The sequence below is a fragment of the Rhincodon typus genome, chromosome 30 (assembly GCF_021869965.1).
Source record: "Rhincodon typus isolate 14 chromosome 30, sRhiTyp1.1, whole genome shotgun sequence".
Taxonomy (NCBI): domain Eukaryota; kingdom Metazoa; phylum Chordata; class Chondrichthyes; order Orectolobiformes; family Rhincodontidae; genus Rhincodon; species Rhincodon typus.
In genome coordinates this window covers 36873676-36890453 of record NC_063361.1, presented here as the reverse complement: position 1 = coordinate 36890453, position 16778 = coordinate 36873676, and the positions used below count along the sequence as shown (strand labels likewise).

General features: G+C 46.6%; 1 protein-coding gene across 1 annotated transcript in view; it reads right to left on the bottom strand.

Moving 5' to 3' along the window:
* Positions 1-263: 263 nt before the first annotated feature.
* LOC109921338 (tensin-4-like) overlaps positions 264-16778 on the bottom strand; it is a 33217-nt gene continuing 16702 nt past the window's right edge. Inside the window, exons 6-15 of the mRNA XM_020521362.2 lie at positions 15247-15740; positions 13910-13996; positions 11541-11669; positions 10378-10467; positions 9743-9820; positions 8902-8982; positions 6004-6172; positions 4479-4547; positions 2282-2308; positions 264-728 (exon numbers count right to left, since the gene is read on the bottom strand). Of these exons, the coding sequence (XP_020376951.2) occupies positions 587-728; positions 2282-2308; positions 4479-4547; positions 6004-6172; positions 8902-8982; positions 9743-9820; positions 10378-10467; positions 11541-11669; positions 13910-13996; positions 15247-15740 (1366 nt within the window). The 3' untranslated portion in view covers positions 264-586. The remainder of the gene's footprint in view (positions 729-2281; positions 2309-4478; positions 4548-6003; positions 6173-8901; positions 8983-9742; positions 9821-10377; positions 10468-11540; positions 11670-13909; positions 13997-15246; positions 15741-16778) is intronic.

Below are 16778 nucleotides of genomic sequence, written 5' to 3'. Positions count from 1 at the left end.
AGGGAGTGAAGGCAAACTAAAGAATGAATTCTCTGAATGAGGTGGGTGGTTTGGTAACAGAGAGAGTTTGAAGCTAGAGGAATGGGAGGAGAGTTTTGGTGATTAATCGACACAGCAGGTCAACCAATAATAAATGAGATGGAGAGGTGATGAGTTGTTGATATTACTAACATTATGGTGATGTGATAATGCCGTTGGGTGTGGAACAGTTTTCATGAGAAATATGTTACATTCGACAATGCTACAAGGCAGGGAACAGATGCTGCAGTAGGATTGTGATTTTATATAAATATGGCTTTTGTAAAAAGCTGCACACATTCCACGCACTGACAGAACAGCAATAGGATATCATTCCATCACAGCCTCGTGTTCATGGAGGGTTACTGACAAATCTCTCAGTGTTTAGCTGTAGCTGTGAAACAAGATACAACAGGTGGCATTGTGGAAGTGCCCAGTTAACCAGCCAGTGGGATTTCACTGCAGTGCATCAGGCTCCAGCTCTGAGTGACACACACTGACCACCATGAGCAGGGTCCCAGCATGAACTCTGCAAGCTTGAGTTTTGGAACTCTCCACGGTTTCTCGATCACATTCTGTACGGTTCCAGGACAACTTTAGACACAAGGTTAATGACGAAGTGAGCAGAATGCTCCTGCTCAAACTCTGCAAATAGGTGACAGACATTTTCTGATGAGTCACCTTGTTTCTTCGCCACAAAAGCAAAAAGCCTGAAAATAAAACAGAAAAACAAATCTGAGGAACATCATGGATTCAAAATAAAAATTACCTCAAAGCCATCTTTAAAGAAACACTGCACATTATTTCTGGTTCTGGAACAGTCTGTATTCTACTAAAAGAAAAAAAATCACAGAAATGTAATGAAATCTAACAGTTACACACTTCCCAGGAGCTGGATCATGTCTGGGGGTTTGATTTCCACTCTGTTTTCTTACAGTTCCCTGTTATTAACCATTTACTCCCTGACAGAAACTTCAAACTCTACAACTAATTTAAACCTTTAACCTCCCACACTCAGTCACTCTGTGAAAACAGAGTCCAATCCTAATTTCCAAGGGAATAGGTGCTGGAGGTGGGGTGCAGGGAGGTCATGATTGGGTGTTAGAATTAATTGGACAGGCCTTTGCTCCAAATGAGTGTGTCCCCTGACCCCAACAGTGATTGTCCTCCGGTCAAAATGTGCAACAAGGTGTAACATGAGATTTAAGCAGGCAGACGGCGCATAGATCATGAGGCAGGATTTCTTTATTCCACTGACATTAAACCTGTACAAACATGAAGGGGAATTGAGTTTAGGGTAGCATGGTGGCTCAGTGGTTAGCAGTACTGTCTCACAGCGCCAGAGTCCTGGTTCAATTCCACCCTGAGGTGACTGCAAATTGCACAAAGACATTCTCCCTGGGTCTGCGTGGGTTTCCTCTGGGTCTTCCAGTTCCCTCCCACAGTCCAAAGATGTACAGGTTAAGTAGACCGACATGCTAAATTACCCCATAGTGTCTATGGATGTGCATGCTGGGTGGGTTAGCCATGGGGAATACAGGGTTACAGGGATAGGGCAGGGAGAGTGGGTCTGGGTGCGATGCTGTTTGCAGGGTCAGTGTAGAATGAATGGGCCAATTAGCCTGCTCCACACTGAAGGGATTCTATGATTCCATGATTGATTGAGGCTAGACAAGGAAAGCAGAGCGTTTACGTTGAACGGCCTGTAGTTCATGTTGCTTGGGAATGTCCTTTGTATGTCCCCATGTGGCTGATGGAATAGGCTATTTAGCCCAGAGAGGCTGCCCCACACCCTATATAATCATTAAACACTTCACTGCCTTTTTCCCTGCCCATCCTCAATTTTGCCACGTGCCATGGGGAATCAGAAACAGTGTCAGTTTCCCAGGTAACCCAGGGACGGTCTTGGAGAGGAGGTCAGCATCTCCTCAAAAGTTTGGGCAGCTGCCCCTTGGCCCCAGCTAAAAGTGATCAACATTGCTCTGTCCAATTGGAACGATGATCCCTGTTTGAGTCAATCAGTTACCCAATTGACTTGTTTGATTTGTGGAATGGGTCATACTATCTCCCAGACCAAGGCACAATTCGCCTGAAACTGGGCCCCTAAACCAGAGCTTCTCCACTCCAGCAAACTCAACAGAGTCTCGATCTGGACTGAGCTGACCCACACCCATCTCCCAGAGAGAGGTTAGCTTCAAATCAAAAACCATCCTCCCACCAATGTGCCCAATTATCTGTGACCATTGAATAAGCAAACTCTTACCTGGAAGGTTCATTATCCTTACGCCATCTGGAAAACACCAAACAATGGGAAAATGTAAATGTCTTCCAGATTCTCCATTCAGTCATTAACCCTGTTACCGTTTTAACTGTTTCACCTGCAGTTACTTTAACTGTTGCTGTATAGACAAGTGCACAGCAAGATCTCACAAGAGCAAAGCACTGAACACTCAGTCAGTCTACATTCAATAGGATTGATTAAGGAACAATGATGCAGAAAATCTCACTTCTGATGTCGGTGATCAACACCCAGCCCCACCCACCCCAGTGAGGAGACACAGGAGGTTAATGTCGTTAATAGCTCCACGGGAAGGAGCAGGTCAAAGACCATTGAAGACACATAGGACTTTACCTCTGGAACTGCCAATTTCCCCATTATGTTGAGTCAGCTGATTTGATACAGTCTCACTGTTTGGCCTGAGGTTGGACTGGTTAACAATGCAGGATTAACCGATCAGGACTAGAGCCTCAAGCAGTGTACCACACATCAGCTTCACCAAGCTGTCACTCAAAACATTAAAACCAATCTCTGCAAACATTATCTCAGTAAGGGATGGCTCAAGCAACAGTCCAGTCTCCTGATGGGAACACTGTTGATGAGACTGTGCTCAGGAGGAGTAGAGGTTAGGGGTGAATCTCCACTTCCCGTATCTCTCCATCACCCAGGGAGGGGGGGGTTCCTGTTGAAGAATCATTGATCACTGTGATTGGTGAATAAGCTCTCACTGGATCAGGATCCTGATCTTTTGAAATCTGGACATTTCAGAGCTTCCTGTGCATTTTAGGAGAGACTGACCTCACTGCTGGAGATAGTGATGATGACAAAACATTTTCCACAACTGTCAATCAATTCTGGGGAAGTAACTAATCTGTGGGATCACAGTGATGGCCAGGTGTTCATGTTAGAGGTGGGGTTTGAAACCACTGGGAGAGTGCAGCACTGTCAGAGGCATCATCTTCCCAAGGCAATGTTCAACCAGTGCCCCGTCCCCCCTTGGGACCAAATAGAGTCATGGAGCTGTACAGCAGGAAAACCCATCCTTCGGTCCAACTCTTCAATGCTAACCAGATATTCCTAAATTAATCTAGTCCCATTTGCCAGAGTTTGGCCCATATCCCTCTAAACCCTTCTTATTCATATATCCATCCAGATGCCTTTTAAATACTGTAATTGTACTGGCCTCCACCACTTCCTCTGGCAGCTCATTCCATACATGCACCACCCTCTGTGTGAAAAATTGCCCCTTAGGTCATTTTTAAAGCTTTCCCCTCTCACTTTAAACCTATGCCCTCTAGCTTTGGACTCTACTACGTTGGGAAAAGACCTTGTCTATTTACCCTATCCATGCCCCTCCTGATTTTATAAACCTCTGTAAGGTCACCCCTCAGCCTCCGACACTCCAGGGATAGTAGCCTCAGCCTATTGGGCCTCTCCTGATAGCCCAAACCATCCAAACCTGGCAGATGAAGAAGAGACAGGTGATCCCCACCATGCCCTAAGTGCAATGTTTATCCCAACCTGCACTTTGTGGGATCTTGCTGTGGTCAAACTGCCTGGTACATAATGGTAGCGACTGCATTTCAGGAAGTCTTGGATTGATTGGAAAGCACTCGGAGACATTCTGCAATGGTGAAAGGTGCTACACAAATGCAAGTCTTCCTTTCAGTAATGAACGATGTACTCCATTCCCCTGGATTGAATGATATATCAATGAAGTAGCACAGATTAGCTACTTGTTAATCACTGTTTCCTGTGAGCTTGTTGGGATAGAATAACTGAATATTGAGGATATAATTCTGCTTTTCAAAAAGGAATTAATCATTTCTCCTAACTTGAAATGTTTTGAATCAGAAGGCAGTTCCTGTGTTTATCAGAGTGAAGAGTGTGGGATTTCTATATGGAACACCCAATAACAGGGTGGAACTCTGTGTGGTGACCTCAGCTCCACGTCCAAACCTGCCTCTCTGCCTTTGGAACAGACTTCTCATGTCAGCACTTACCAGCTCAGCCAAATCAGTGAGCTGTGCTTTAAACCTCCAGCTCTGCTCACTCCCCACCCTGGGGTGAGGCTCAGTGTCACGCTGCGATGTAGGGGCGTGGGGAGGTTGGGGGGAATGACAAGCCAAATGCTCACTTTGCAGTTGCATTGCACACTGTACCCAGACTAACACACACTTACTTCCTCTGCAGTGGATCCAAACCGCAGTGATTGACAGAGCTGGCAGGATAGTGTCGTCTGAAAAAAAGTCTTCAAAAGAGAAAGGCAGAAAAGATCAAAATGCGGCTTCAAATCACCTCAGACACAAACCCATTACCTCAACAGCTCAAGGTCAAACAGTCAGAGTAACCAGCCCTTTGCAGATTAACCCTTTAAAATCTGCTCCTGTGAGAAACAAGGTCGAAGACCCTGGGGACAGGGTTTGGATGAATCTTTCACAACTGGAGCTCACTGTTCACAGATCCCAAGCCTGTCCCTGCAATGCCAGCTAACCCCCACAAAACCCTCAATTTCACCCACATCCTGTGGCTGCTCCCTGCAGTGATTGATCCCCACCCCCGCCATTACTCTGAGACTTGGGGAGGGGAGAACATCGAACAGGAGCTGGAGAAGAGTCTGCTAACAAGTCACCAGGTAGCACTGGACGGGAGTTACACATAGACCACAGGAAACAGGAGGTTCTAGAGGTGTGTAATAATATTGGAATACGTTGATTAGAAAATATTAAAAAACACAGTCAGATTTTATGACAATTGGAGAATTTTCACAAGTTGCCCTGGTGTTGACCTCTGAACCCAAAAGTGGCTTCGAGCCCACATAGCGCCTGGACCCTCCCCTGGGTGTGTCACTGCAGTGTTCCAACATCTCAGTTACAGAAAAGCCCATGTTCCTCTGAATTACAGTGAATCCTTGGTTCAGTGGGGATTGAGATTCCACAATTTAACCTGGGACACTTGGAGGAAGGGGCTTGAGAGCAATGGGAAATGATTAAAAAAACGGCAGCATTGTCTTTATCTCCACAGTCACACACTGCCCCCTCCCTAGCTATGACTTTTACAGCTTGTTTTCAGGAAACATGTGAAATGGTTTGGTTTCAGGTGGAAGCAGAACAGGACAGTGCTGCCCAGGATCCTTCTGGTGCTTCAAGGAGCAGGAATACACCCCTCTCCCCCTCCCTGTCTCCCTCCCTCATATGTGGACCCTCAGGTCTCCCCTTGCCCAGGATTGTCTCAGAGATCCCCCTCATGGAATCACACCACCCCCCCCCCCCCCCCCCCCCCCGCCCCCCCTCCCCAACCCTCCCCCCACTCCTCACCCCCCCTCTCCCCACTCCCTCCCCAACCCTTCCCCCACTCCTCACCCCCACTCACCCCACCCTAATTCCCTCACTCTGCACACCCTCCCCCACATCTCCACGCCCCAACCCTCTTCCTCACTCCGCACCCCCCCCACCACAATCACTCCACACCCAACTGAACCCCCGTCCCCCAATTCCCCACCCTGTCCCTTACACCCCACCCCTCCCCACCTTCCACCCCTCCCTCCCCTCGCTCTGCATGTACCTGGTCTCTCTTCCTCCCCCTCCCCCTCACACTCACTCTGCCCACCCAAGTTAAAAACTGCAGGAAACGTTTCTATGTGTAGGAGGAGGCAGCACCACCAAGCCTGGATGGCCACCCTGCCCATCGTTGCTGGAGCTACTCACTTCCTCTTGCTGTCAGTCAAGGTGATGCCTTGATCGGTCACTTTGAACTGGACGACGGTGGGTTGAGGACGTGGCTCCTTTTCTAGGGTTAAGGAAGTTGCCTTGAGTACAGCCTGTGGCCCTGTCAGAGATTCCATGTTTACTGAGCTCAGGTACAGAACACAATATGCTGGGAAAGGAACAAACATCTCGTCAACACCCGACTCAGAGGCACCTTCCAAATAAAACACAGTCACACTGTTTCCACAGTGCCTTTTACACTCACAGATACTCCCCACATACCTCACAGCCAATGGGTAGCCATTGTAGTAATGTGGGAAACACGGCTGCCAACTGATGCACAGCAAGCTCCCACAATGGGATAAAGTCCACTTAATCTACCCCAGTGATGTGGTTTGATGGATAAATATTTGCCCCGGAACTCTGGGATGAACTCCTTTTCAAAATAATGGCTTCAGAGTTTTTTTGTTTGCCTTGTCTGAGGGAGAAGGTGGAGCCTCGGTTTAAAGTCCCGTCTCAAAGACACGGAAGCAACAATTTAAGGATGATGCTATTTTCCAGGGAATGACTCATGAGCTCTTCCTTTGGAGAGTTGTGACTGTGTTTGGACACAACAGGTTCACTGTGCTCAGTAAACAGCCTAGGGCTGTTATCTGGGTTAATGTTAATGTGGAATAGGGGGGATCGCACAGCAATGATTCTCTGTAGCATTGTAATGAATTGATTAATTAGGAGTGGCATCTCAGGAAAGCTTTCATCACTTCTATGAGATCTATCACATTGTGTTATCAGAGGCTTCCATCAGGCAGAAGGTACAGAAGCTTGAACACACACACCAGCAGGTCCAGGAACAGCTTCTTTCTGGCTGTTATCAGACTATTGAGTGGACTCTAGCCTCAAATAATGTGATCTGCAATGTAACCCATATGTCTCAAAGTCTTTTTGATCTGTAAGTCCTTTGCTTGCTGCGATCTGCCCGTACCACTCGTAAGCAAAGCTTTTCACTGTATTTCGGTACACGTGACAATAAAATCAAAATCAAAAAATATCAAAAAAAAAGCTGCTAATGGCTTCCTGAATATTTTATAAAGTTTAAGAACTTCAGGATCTTCAAAACACACCATCATTGGCAACACTTTAGTTGGCCCAATACCCATTGCTGGCACCCCCTGGTATCTACCATCTCTGTAGTCTGTGGTCCTAAATAAGGGGGCTGTTAAATAAAAGTAAAATACTGCAGATGCTGAAAATCTGAAACAGAAACAGAAAGTGCTGGAGAAACTCAGCAGGTTTGGCAGCAGCTGTGGAGAGAGAAACAGAGAGTTAACATTTCAGGTCCGGTATGACCCTTCTTCAGATGTAAAAGGGGCTGGAAAATGGTGATTCTGATGCCGTTGATGGGGGCGGGGGGGGGGTGTGTGGGGAGGAGGAGGAGGAGAGGACTGTGATGGTGCCCAGAAAAAAAGACAAATGGAGGTAAAAGGGGAGGTCGGGATGTAAAATGAATGGAATTGTGAAGAGGACAAAACGTGTCAATTCTCCTGAGAGCAAAGCTAACAAGACCCACCTGAGGGATGGTGGGGGAAGTGTAAGGAAATCGGATAATTGCGGGAAAGCTGTGAAGTTGTGGAACTCAGTTTTGAGATTGAGAGTCGTAAAAGGTTATTTGATGTTGTTCGCTGCCATCTTATTCTGTATGGCCTCTAGGACCTGTCAGTAGATGATAGACCATGGCTGTGTCTGAACAGGAGAAGCATTGGTCTCAGGTAAAAGATGGTTTATTGCAATGACAGCAGTAAGTAGTTGACATTCATAGAGTTATAGAGTCATACGACATGGAAACAGACCCTTCGGTCCAACCAGTCCACATGCAATCATGTTCCCAAACTAAACTAGCCCCACCTACCTGCTTTTGGCCCATATCCCTCCAAACCTTTCCTATTCATGTACTTATACAAATGTCATTTAAATGTTTAACTGTACCTGAATCCACCACTTCCTCTGGAAGTTCATCCCACACACTAATCACACTCTGCAAAAAATTGTCCCTCGTGTCCTTTTTAAATCTTTCCCCTCTCACCTTAAAAATATGCCCCCAGGTTTTGAACTCTCCCACCTTAGGGAAAAGGCCTTTGCTATCTACCTTATCTGAGACCCTCATGACTTTATTGAATTCTATAAGATCACCCCTCAACCTTCTACACTCCGGGGAATAAAGTTCCAGCCTATCCAGCCTCTTTTCATAATTCAAACCCTCCATTCCCAGCAACATCCTGGTAAATCTTTTCTCAACACTCTCCAGTTTAATAATATCCTTCCTGTAGTAGGGCAACCAAAACTGTATACAGTGCTCCAGAAGAGGCCTCACCAATGTCCTGTACAAACTCAACGTGACGTCCCAACTCTTATACTTAAAGATCTGAGCAATGAAGGCAAGCATGCTAAACACCTTCTTACCCACCCTGTCTACCCATGATGCAAATTTCAAAGAATTATGTACCTGAACCCCTAGGGTTCTCATTAGTCTACCATGTGGAACCTTAAGGACTCTCTGGAGCCAGACAGAATCCCTCAGTTCTCTACAAAGGCCAGTATAAACACTGGGCCCTCACATGATTGGGTGGAGCTAAGGCAACTTCAACATTAACCCTTTCAGAACCATTACCTTGGACAGTAGTCACATTCCTTTTCCCATGTTAAATCCCATCTGTTTCTAACAAGGAGCTGATTTGATCTAAATCACATATTTTAATTCTTCCTGATTATTCACAAGGTACCCTCATTGCATCTCTGAGACTGACTCTGTCTGTTACTCTGATATTGACCCAGATAGTGAGGGGGGTGTGGGGTCACTCTGTACCCAATCTCCTCACTGATACCCTGCCAGGGGGCACTGACCTGCACTCTGCTTTCTCGGGGGAGACGTAGAGTTGTCAGTTGAGTCTGGACTACCTCCTTCACTCTTGTCGTTCAAACAGTCTGCAAGAGAAACAAACACTGTGTTCAAGGAGGACAGAGCAAAGAGACCACTCACTGTCCTGATCTTTTCTCCCCGTCCTACCTTCTGGCTGTTTCTTTCCTCCATCGTGTAGCTACAGCATCCCCCACACCACACCGCCCACAGAACCCAGGCCAAACATCCCCTGCCCTCTCTCCACCTCACCAACACTGGATGGGAGACCAGGTCTGACCACTCAGGGTCCGGCCTTGGGGCTGGTGTATAATCAGTGCCCACACATGGACTGAGCCTTAGGCTCTACTTCCAGCCTGGGGCAGGTTTAATCTGTGTAGCCTCAGTAAGAGCTCAATGTGGCTGGGTACCCAGGTCTGTCAGTGCCCCATGGATTTCTTTATGAATAGTCCCAGAGGGTGGTCCATGTACCCAGCTGCTGGTGTGAGACGGGACCCACATGGTCCAGTGTTTGAGCAGATTGTCCAGACACTTCACTCTCGCTGCACGTTATCCACATTTCACCAACTGCTCTGACCCAGCTCTTAGCATTTGAGCACTGACGCTACCTCCTCTTGACCTCTGACCTGACCCCAACCCCTCATCTGACTCCTAAACTGACCTTATAACCCCGGGTGTGACCCTACCCTGATCCAGGCTAAGAATCTGAACCCCCTCTCTGACATGGAACCCATTCTGACCCTTACCCCTGACCTTTACCCCTGACCTTGGCCATTTAAACCCCTCTCCTGGTCTGGTGACTTTTCCCGGCAGGTTTTGGTGTCTCACCTTTGTCTGGCAGGCGTAGTTTACAGGGTAAGCTCATGGTGGTGATGCAGTGTTGGTACACAAGTGCTGATAGGCTCCCTGTTAGATAAACAGATCACTGTTAAAGCAGAAAAGACTGACCAACTCACAACAAGCCGATAGTCTGCTGACAGTTACCCTTCAGTGTAATGGTTAGAGGTGGCATGCAGGTGTACAGACTGTGGTTCCAGGGCTGAGAGACTGAGGCCCAGGCTCTGTGGTAATATAGTTTTGTGAGGTGGTTGACTTGCTCACCGAGCTGGCTGGCTGCAGTTCAGATGTTTTGTCACCATGCTAGGTAGTATCATCAGTGCGGCCTCTGATGAAGGAAACCAGTCAGCTCAGAGAGCAAATCAACAACCTCACCCACACCCTGAACTACAAATCTTCGCAAGAACCTTAAGTATAGTATTGTATGTGTAAGAGAGGTTTTTGGTTTTTGGATGGTGTCAAACCCCTAATGTTTGTTTGTTTCCTTAATATGCTACTGTACAGAACCAAACTGCATTTGTGACTATATGTAAATATATAAAGTTTTTTAATGAATAAAGTATATTTTTGGAAAAGAAAAACAGTGAAACTCACACAGAACAGTGAAACTGTGGGATGTTTCTTACCAAAATATGGCTCTTGGGGACATCCTTTCAAACACACTCCTTTTCGGGAGAATTCAATCAGAAAATGTCGGACCAAATCAGAGGGAAAATCTGTTTACAAAAGGGAAACAAGAGAATTAGAGCGGAATTGGGGATATCATTTTACTCCGTTTATAACCTAATAATGGAGATCTCATCCTCATTCTGGTATCTGCCAGCATATTTCTCTGTTTATCTGTCTGTCTGGCTGTGTTCCCTCAATCTGGCTGTAAATCCTCTCTTTAAGATTACTGACCATACTCCAAGGCCACTATCGTAGTGACCATCTCACAGCCCACCTCTCTCATATTACAATTCACACAATCTTAAAGGTCACAAACCTGTTGTTAAAATTGACCTCCAGTGACAGGAACAGCTGTGAGCTGTGGCACATAGCTTCATAAAACCCCAAGACTGGTAATCTCATCCGCATTCAGTGTAGCTCAGAAATCTACCTCAGAATATGGTAACTCTTTCTCGCTGACACACACACAGCTCATACACCACACAACTTCACTTTCACACCCAACATCAAACCCAATTAAAACAGGACACTACAGGTTCTGGCTCTACACTCAGCCATCTTTTGGATCAAAGTGTTTGACACATACACCCCACTTTGGATCCTTTGGTCTCGATCAGCTCAGTACGCCCCGATATACCTGCTGTTAGTAAGTCAGATCTCAGCTGGGACTGCAGCTAGCTCACTCTGTTTATTCTCCAGCAGACTGTGACACTTCATTTTGGAGATCACAGAAACACCTAAACTGCCCTTTCTCATTATTGCCACCCTCCCAAGTCACTCTGTCGTTTTAGAAACTCTCTTGTTGAAGCAGCCTAAACTTAAAACAGTAGAGGAGTTTTGTAACATGTTCCTGATAGTTACTCTTGGAGGACAAGAGTTGCTTTGTTATGAATGAGCAAGATTCCAATCAAGAACATAAACCTAACTTGTCCCATTGTGGCATATAACATACAATTCAATTCTATTATTTACATAATCCACCGGTATTACTCACAATATATAACACACACCCTCACTGTTACAATGTGCAATATAGCTTTATAATCTGTATATAATTTCAATGTTCCCTACAATAGTAGAGGATGTATATTTGTGTACAGATATCTAACAGAGTACAGACCTGGCTTTTCCTCCGAGTTTCTGAGATCTCCTGCAGAGACTTTCATTGCCAATCCAAATGAACCAACATACGTGGAGCTTTCTCGAATAACAAATGCACCCGGCTCCTTGTCTTTCAACATTTCCACAGCTGCAACAAATCAAACAACAAACAATGAGCAAACTTCCCCCTCTAGTGTCGCTACCGCTGGACCAGGTATAAGTCCAACCTGCTCCTGAGGTATGTAATAACATCCCTGAACAGGTTGATTAGAAAAATAGGTTAATAAAAAAAATTAAACAAACTCCCAACTGTTGGAAAACCCATCTGGTTCACTAATGTCCTTTAGTGAAGGAAACTACCATCCTTACCTGGTCTGGCCTACATGTGCCTCCAGAACCACAGCAATGTGGTTGACTCTGAACTGCCCTCTGGGCAATTAGGGATGGGCAATAAATGCCTGTCCAGCAACGCTCTCATCCCATGAAAAAATAAAAAAGACTTGCATTTATACAGCAACTTGCTATAATCATAGAAACCCTACAGTGTGGAAACAGGCCATTCGGCCCAACAAGTCCACACCACCCCTATGAAGAGCATCCCACCCTGACCCATTCCCCTTGTCTAACCCAAACACCTGTGGGAAATTTAGGATAGCCAATCCACCTTTGGAAACCCATGCAGAATGTGCAAACTCCACATAGAGGATCACCTGAGGCTAGAATTGAACCCAGGTCCCCAGCACTGTGAGGCAGCAGTGCTAACCACCAAGCCACCATGCCTTGCAGCCAATGAAGTACTTTTGAAGTGTTGACACTATTTGTGATGTAAAGATTCCCTACATCCTATTAACTAGTTGTCTCCTGATTGGGTTGATAAGTGCTGGGATATTGAGGTAACAAATACTGGAAGGCAATCCAACTATGGAAGGCATCACCCTGTACAAGTACATTTTCCAGCTGGAGACATTTGATAATCTGCTTTCATTTTGCACTTAGCAACAATCACAAATTAACACAGACACAAAGATCTGACTTCGGGGCAAGGATAGGCCCTGGAATCTATTCCACTATTCAGTAAGATCATGGCTGGTCTGATTGGACAGAAACCTTTCACCCCTCTTTGCTTAACAGAAGTCAAATGTCTACCTTAAAAACATTCAGAAACTCAACTCCCATTGGAATTCTCTTCCTCAAAGGCAAAGACTCAATTCTCTGGGAGAAAATAAATTCTCCTAATCTTGGTCTTAACTGGGCGACACCTAATTTTTAAACAGTGGCCCCCTCAATCTAGAATCACCAACAAGATGAAACAGTGTCTCCACATCCACCCGGTCAAAACCCATCTGGATTTTCTATGTTTCAATCAACTTGCCTTGAAGCCCTTTGAAACCCCAGTGAATACAACCTAGCCTGCCCACTGTCCCTCATACTGTGCACCATTCCAGGGACTGGGAGATGAAACTTGCAGTAACTCCTCCAATGAGACGGAATTTACTGAAAAGAAATCTACAGGTGAAATCTGGAGCTGTGCTGAATCACGGCATGTTTTTATTCATTCATGGGATGTGTGCATTTCTGGCTCGCCAGCATATATTGCCCGTCCCTAATTGCCCCCTTGAGAAAGTGGTTGTGAGCTGCCTTCTTGAACCACTGCAGTCCATCTGCTGTAGGTTGACCCACAATGCCCTTAGGGAGGGGATTCCAGAATTGTGACCCAGCGACAATGAAGGAACAGGAATATATTTCCAAGTCAGGATGGTGAGTGGCTCAGCGAGGAAATTGCAGGGGGTGGTGTTCTCATGTAACTGCTACCCCTGTCCTTCTAGATGGAAGTGGTCGTAGATTTGGAAGATGCTGACTGAGGATTTTTGGCGAATTTCTGCAGTGCATCTTGTAGATTTTACACACCGCTCTGCTACTGAGCGTTGATGGTGAGGGTAGTGGATGTTTATGGATGTGGTGCCAATCAAGTGGGCTGCTTTGTCCTGGATGGCGTTGAGTTTCTTGAGTGTTGTTGGAGCTGCACTCATCCAGGCAAGTGGGCAGTATTCCATCACACTCCTGACTTGTGCCTTGTAGATGGTGGTTAGGCTTTCAGGAGTCAGGAAAATGCAGGATAATGATGTCCAGGTTTTTATGTGCATGGACACAGACTGCTTTGGTATCTGAGGAGTTATGAATAGTACTGTTTGGGCAGTACACATCCGCAGTGATGCACTGCAGGAATTGGCAGTCTCAATGATGAAAGTGCAGAGTAACTACAGCTCAGAAGCTGCATCCCACATTATGTTGAGCTGTTTAGGGAATTTAAACATGTGTCTGATGTGGTTCAGAATGGGATTGAATCTGGGTTAATTGTCACAATAATTGCAGTGAATATGACCTTACCTTGATCCCGGCTGATATTCGGTTTGTACCAATATTTGGATGTATCTTGTACAAATTTAACTGTAGGGTGTGTCTCACACGGGAGATCTGGAGGAGAGAATTAACAAGAACATTTGAGAAGACAAGGTTAGAAACAAATTTGAGAAAATACACAGGTTTCCATCAACATAGTTAACAAGTCAAATGGAAGCAACATTCATATTATCACCATCACTGTCCTCAACTTTTTAAAAGGTCATTTCTGGGATGTGGGCGTCACTGCCTGACCAGCATTTATTGCCCGTCCCTCGCTGCCTTTGAGATGGTGGTAAGCTGCCTTCTTGAGCTGCTGCAGTCCATGTGCTGTAGGGTAGACCCACAATGCCCTTAGGGACGGAATTCCAGGATTGTGACCCACTGACAGTGAAGGAACGGCGATATATTTCCAAGTCAGGATGGTGAGTGGCTTGGAGATGAACTTGCAGGGGGTGGCATTCCCATGTATCTGCTGACCTTGTCTTTCTCAATGGAAGTGGTTGTGGGTTTGGAAGTGGTTGCCTGAGGATTTTGCTCATTGCCAGATCACCTGAACAGCAATGACAGCAAAGTCGCCAACAGCATGGAGAACGTGTTCAGAGAGATTGTCACACGGTAGAACTGCCCAAATTGCTTCTTAACATAAAAACAAGGAGCAGGAGGAGTAGACCATTCAGCCCTTTGAGCCTGACCCACCACCCCATCGTGGCAGATCCTCTACATCAATTTGATATTCCTGCTTTCTCTCTATAGCCCTCGATGCTTTTAAAAAGGTAGAAATATAGCTATCTCTTTCATGAATATATTCAGTGAATTTGCCTCCGAAGCCTTCTGCGGTAGAGAATTCCACAGGTTCACCAGCCTCTGAGAAAGAAATCTTTCCTCATCTCAATCCTACCCCATATCCTGAGATGGTGTGCCCTGCTTCTAGAGTCCCCCCACCCAGGGCAAACCTCCTCCCTGCCTCTAGTCTGTCTAACCCTGTTGGAGTTTCACATGTTTCCCTCACAGCCCCTGCTTATCCTTTCCTTAAAGGAATAAATTCAAGTGAAGAAATAAGAAGGGCAAAGTTGGGGAGGTAATGCAGAGGATGTAAAAGAGGGAAGTTTTAAGGAGATTTTTGAGGATAAAAAGGGTTGTAGCAAGGTGAAGGGATTGGGTGGTTGATCCACAGGAGATCAGACAGAGGAGCAGAATTCCGAATAGGATCTAGAACGAGGGGAGATTGCCACTCAAGGATTTCAGAAGCGATTAATTTGAGGATGTTGAATAAGTGGCGGCCAGTAAGAGGCAACAAATGGGTGGAACTGTGATTGGCTTACCTTTAAGGGAGGGGGTACTGGAAGCCTTTGCGAATCGAAGGTTGGAACAAGTATTGAGGGGAAGACTCGGTGTACTTGCAGAGCTGGATTGGTATCTTTCATTCTTCACCTTGTGAGCGTTTTGCTCCAAGTATTGTGTGCTCCCGTTCACCAAGAGGATGGGGATGTCTGTGCAGGAATTGGCAGCAGATGGTGGGCAGCTACTCGCGTGTTCTTTAATCTGGGGCACTATTGGCTTACCCAGGGTGCTGCCAGAGGCTGCTTGTTGACTCGTGTGGTCACCTTTCCCCCGGGAGCGTGGCACAGTCTGATAGTTTACAGGATGCCCAGGAGCCTGGTGAAGCTGTTGGTCACTGAGAGAGCTCTTGTATGAGCCGGGTGAGGCAGTGTAAGGGCTAGACAGGTTTACAAATGATCCGGATGATCCATATGTGCTTCCAGTAGATCTATAAATCTGTCCTGCCTCTCCATCATCACTCAGCAGAGACTGGGAGCTAAGGGAAAGAACATTTGCCTTTATATAACACCTTCACAGGTTCAGTACCTTCCAAAGCACTTTACACATAACAACTTGTTAAAAAGTCCCTACAGAGAACCAGCAGCGATTACACTCACAGTAAAATCCCACCAACACCAATATGAAAATGACCAGATGGTGAGGGTTCATAGAACCCCTACAATGTGGAAACAGGCCCTCCAGCCCAACAAATCCACACCAACCATTGGAGTATCCCACCCAGACCCCCTAAACTACACATGCCTGAACACTACAGGCAATTTAGCATGGCCAATCTACCTAGCCTGCACATCTTTGGACTGTGGCAGGAAACCAGAGCAACCCCATACAGACACAGGGTGAACGTGCAAACTCCACACAGAGAGATGCCTGAAGGTGGAATTGAACCCGGGTCCCTGGTACAGTGAGGCAGTAGTACTAACCACTGAGCCACCGTGCTACCCCATCTGTTACATGATATTTAACAGAAACGCTCCCCATGAACCTGAAGGTTCTATTTATTGTTTTTGTGGGAGATCATATCTAAGAACATTAACAACCATCAGAGATGGCAATACTGGGTCTCACTTTAATATCTCATCCAAAAGAATGACCCTCGGACAGTGCGGCGCTCCCCCAGCACTGACTGTCCAACAGTGCGGTGCTCCCTCAGCACTGACCCTCGGACAGTGCGGCGCTCCCTCAGCACTGACCCTCGGACAGTGCGGCGCTCCCTCAGCACTGACCCTCCGACAGTGCGGCGCTCCCTCAGCACTGACCCTCGGACAGTGCGGCACACCCCCAGCACTGACTGTCCAACAGTGCGGCACTCCCTCAGCACTGACCCTCGGACAGTGTGGCACTCCCTCAGCACTGACCCTCCGACAGTGAGGCACTCCCTCAGCACTGACCCTCGGACAGTGCGGCACTCCCTCAGCACTGACCCTCGGACAGTGCGGCGCTCCCTCAGCACTGACCCTCCGACAGTGCGACGCTCCCTCAGCACTGACCCTCCGACAGTGCGACGCTCCCTCAG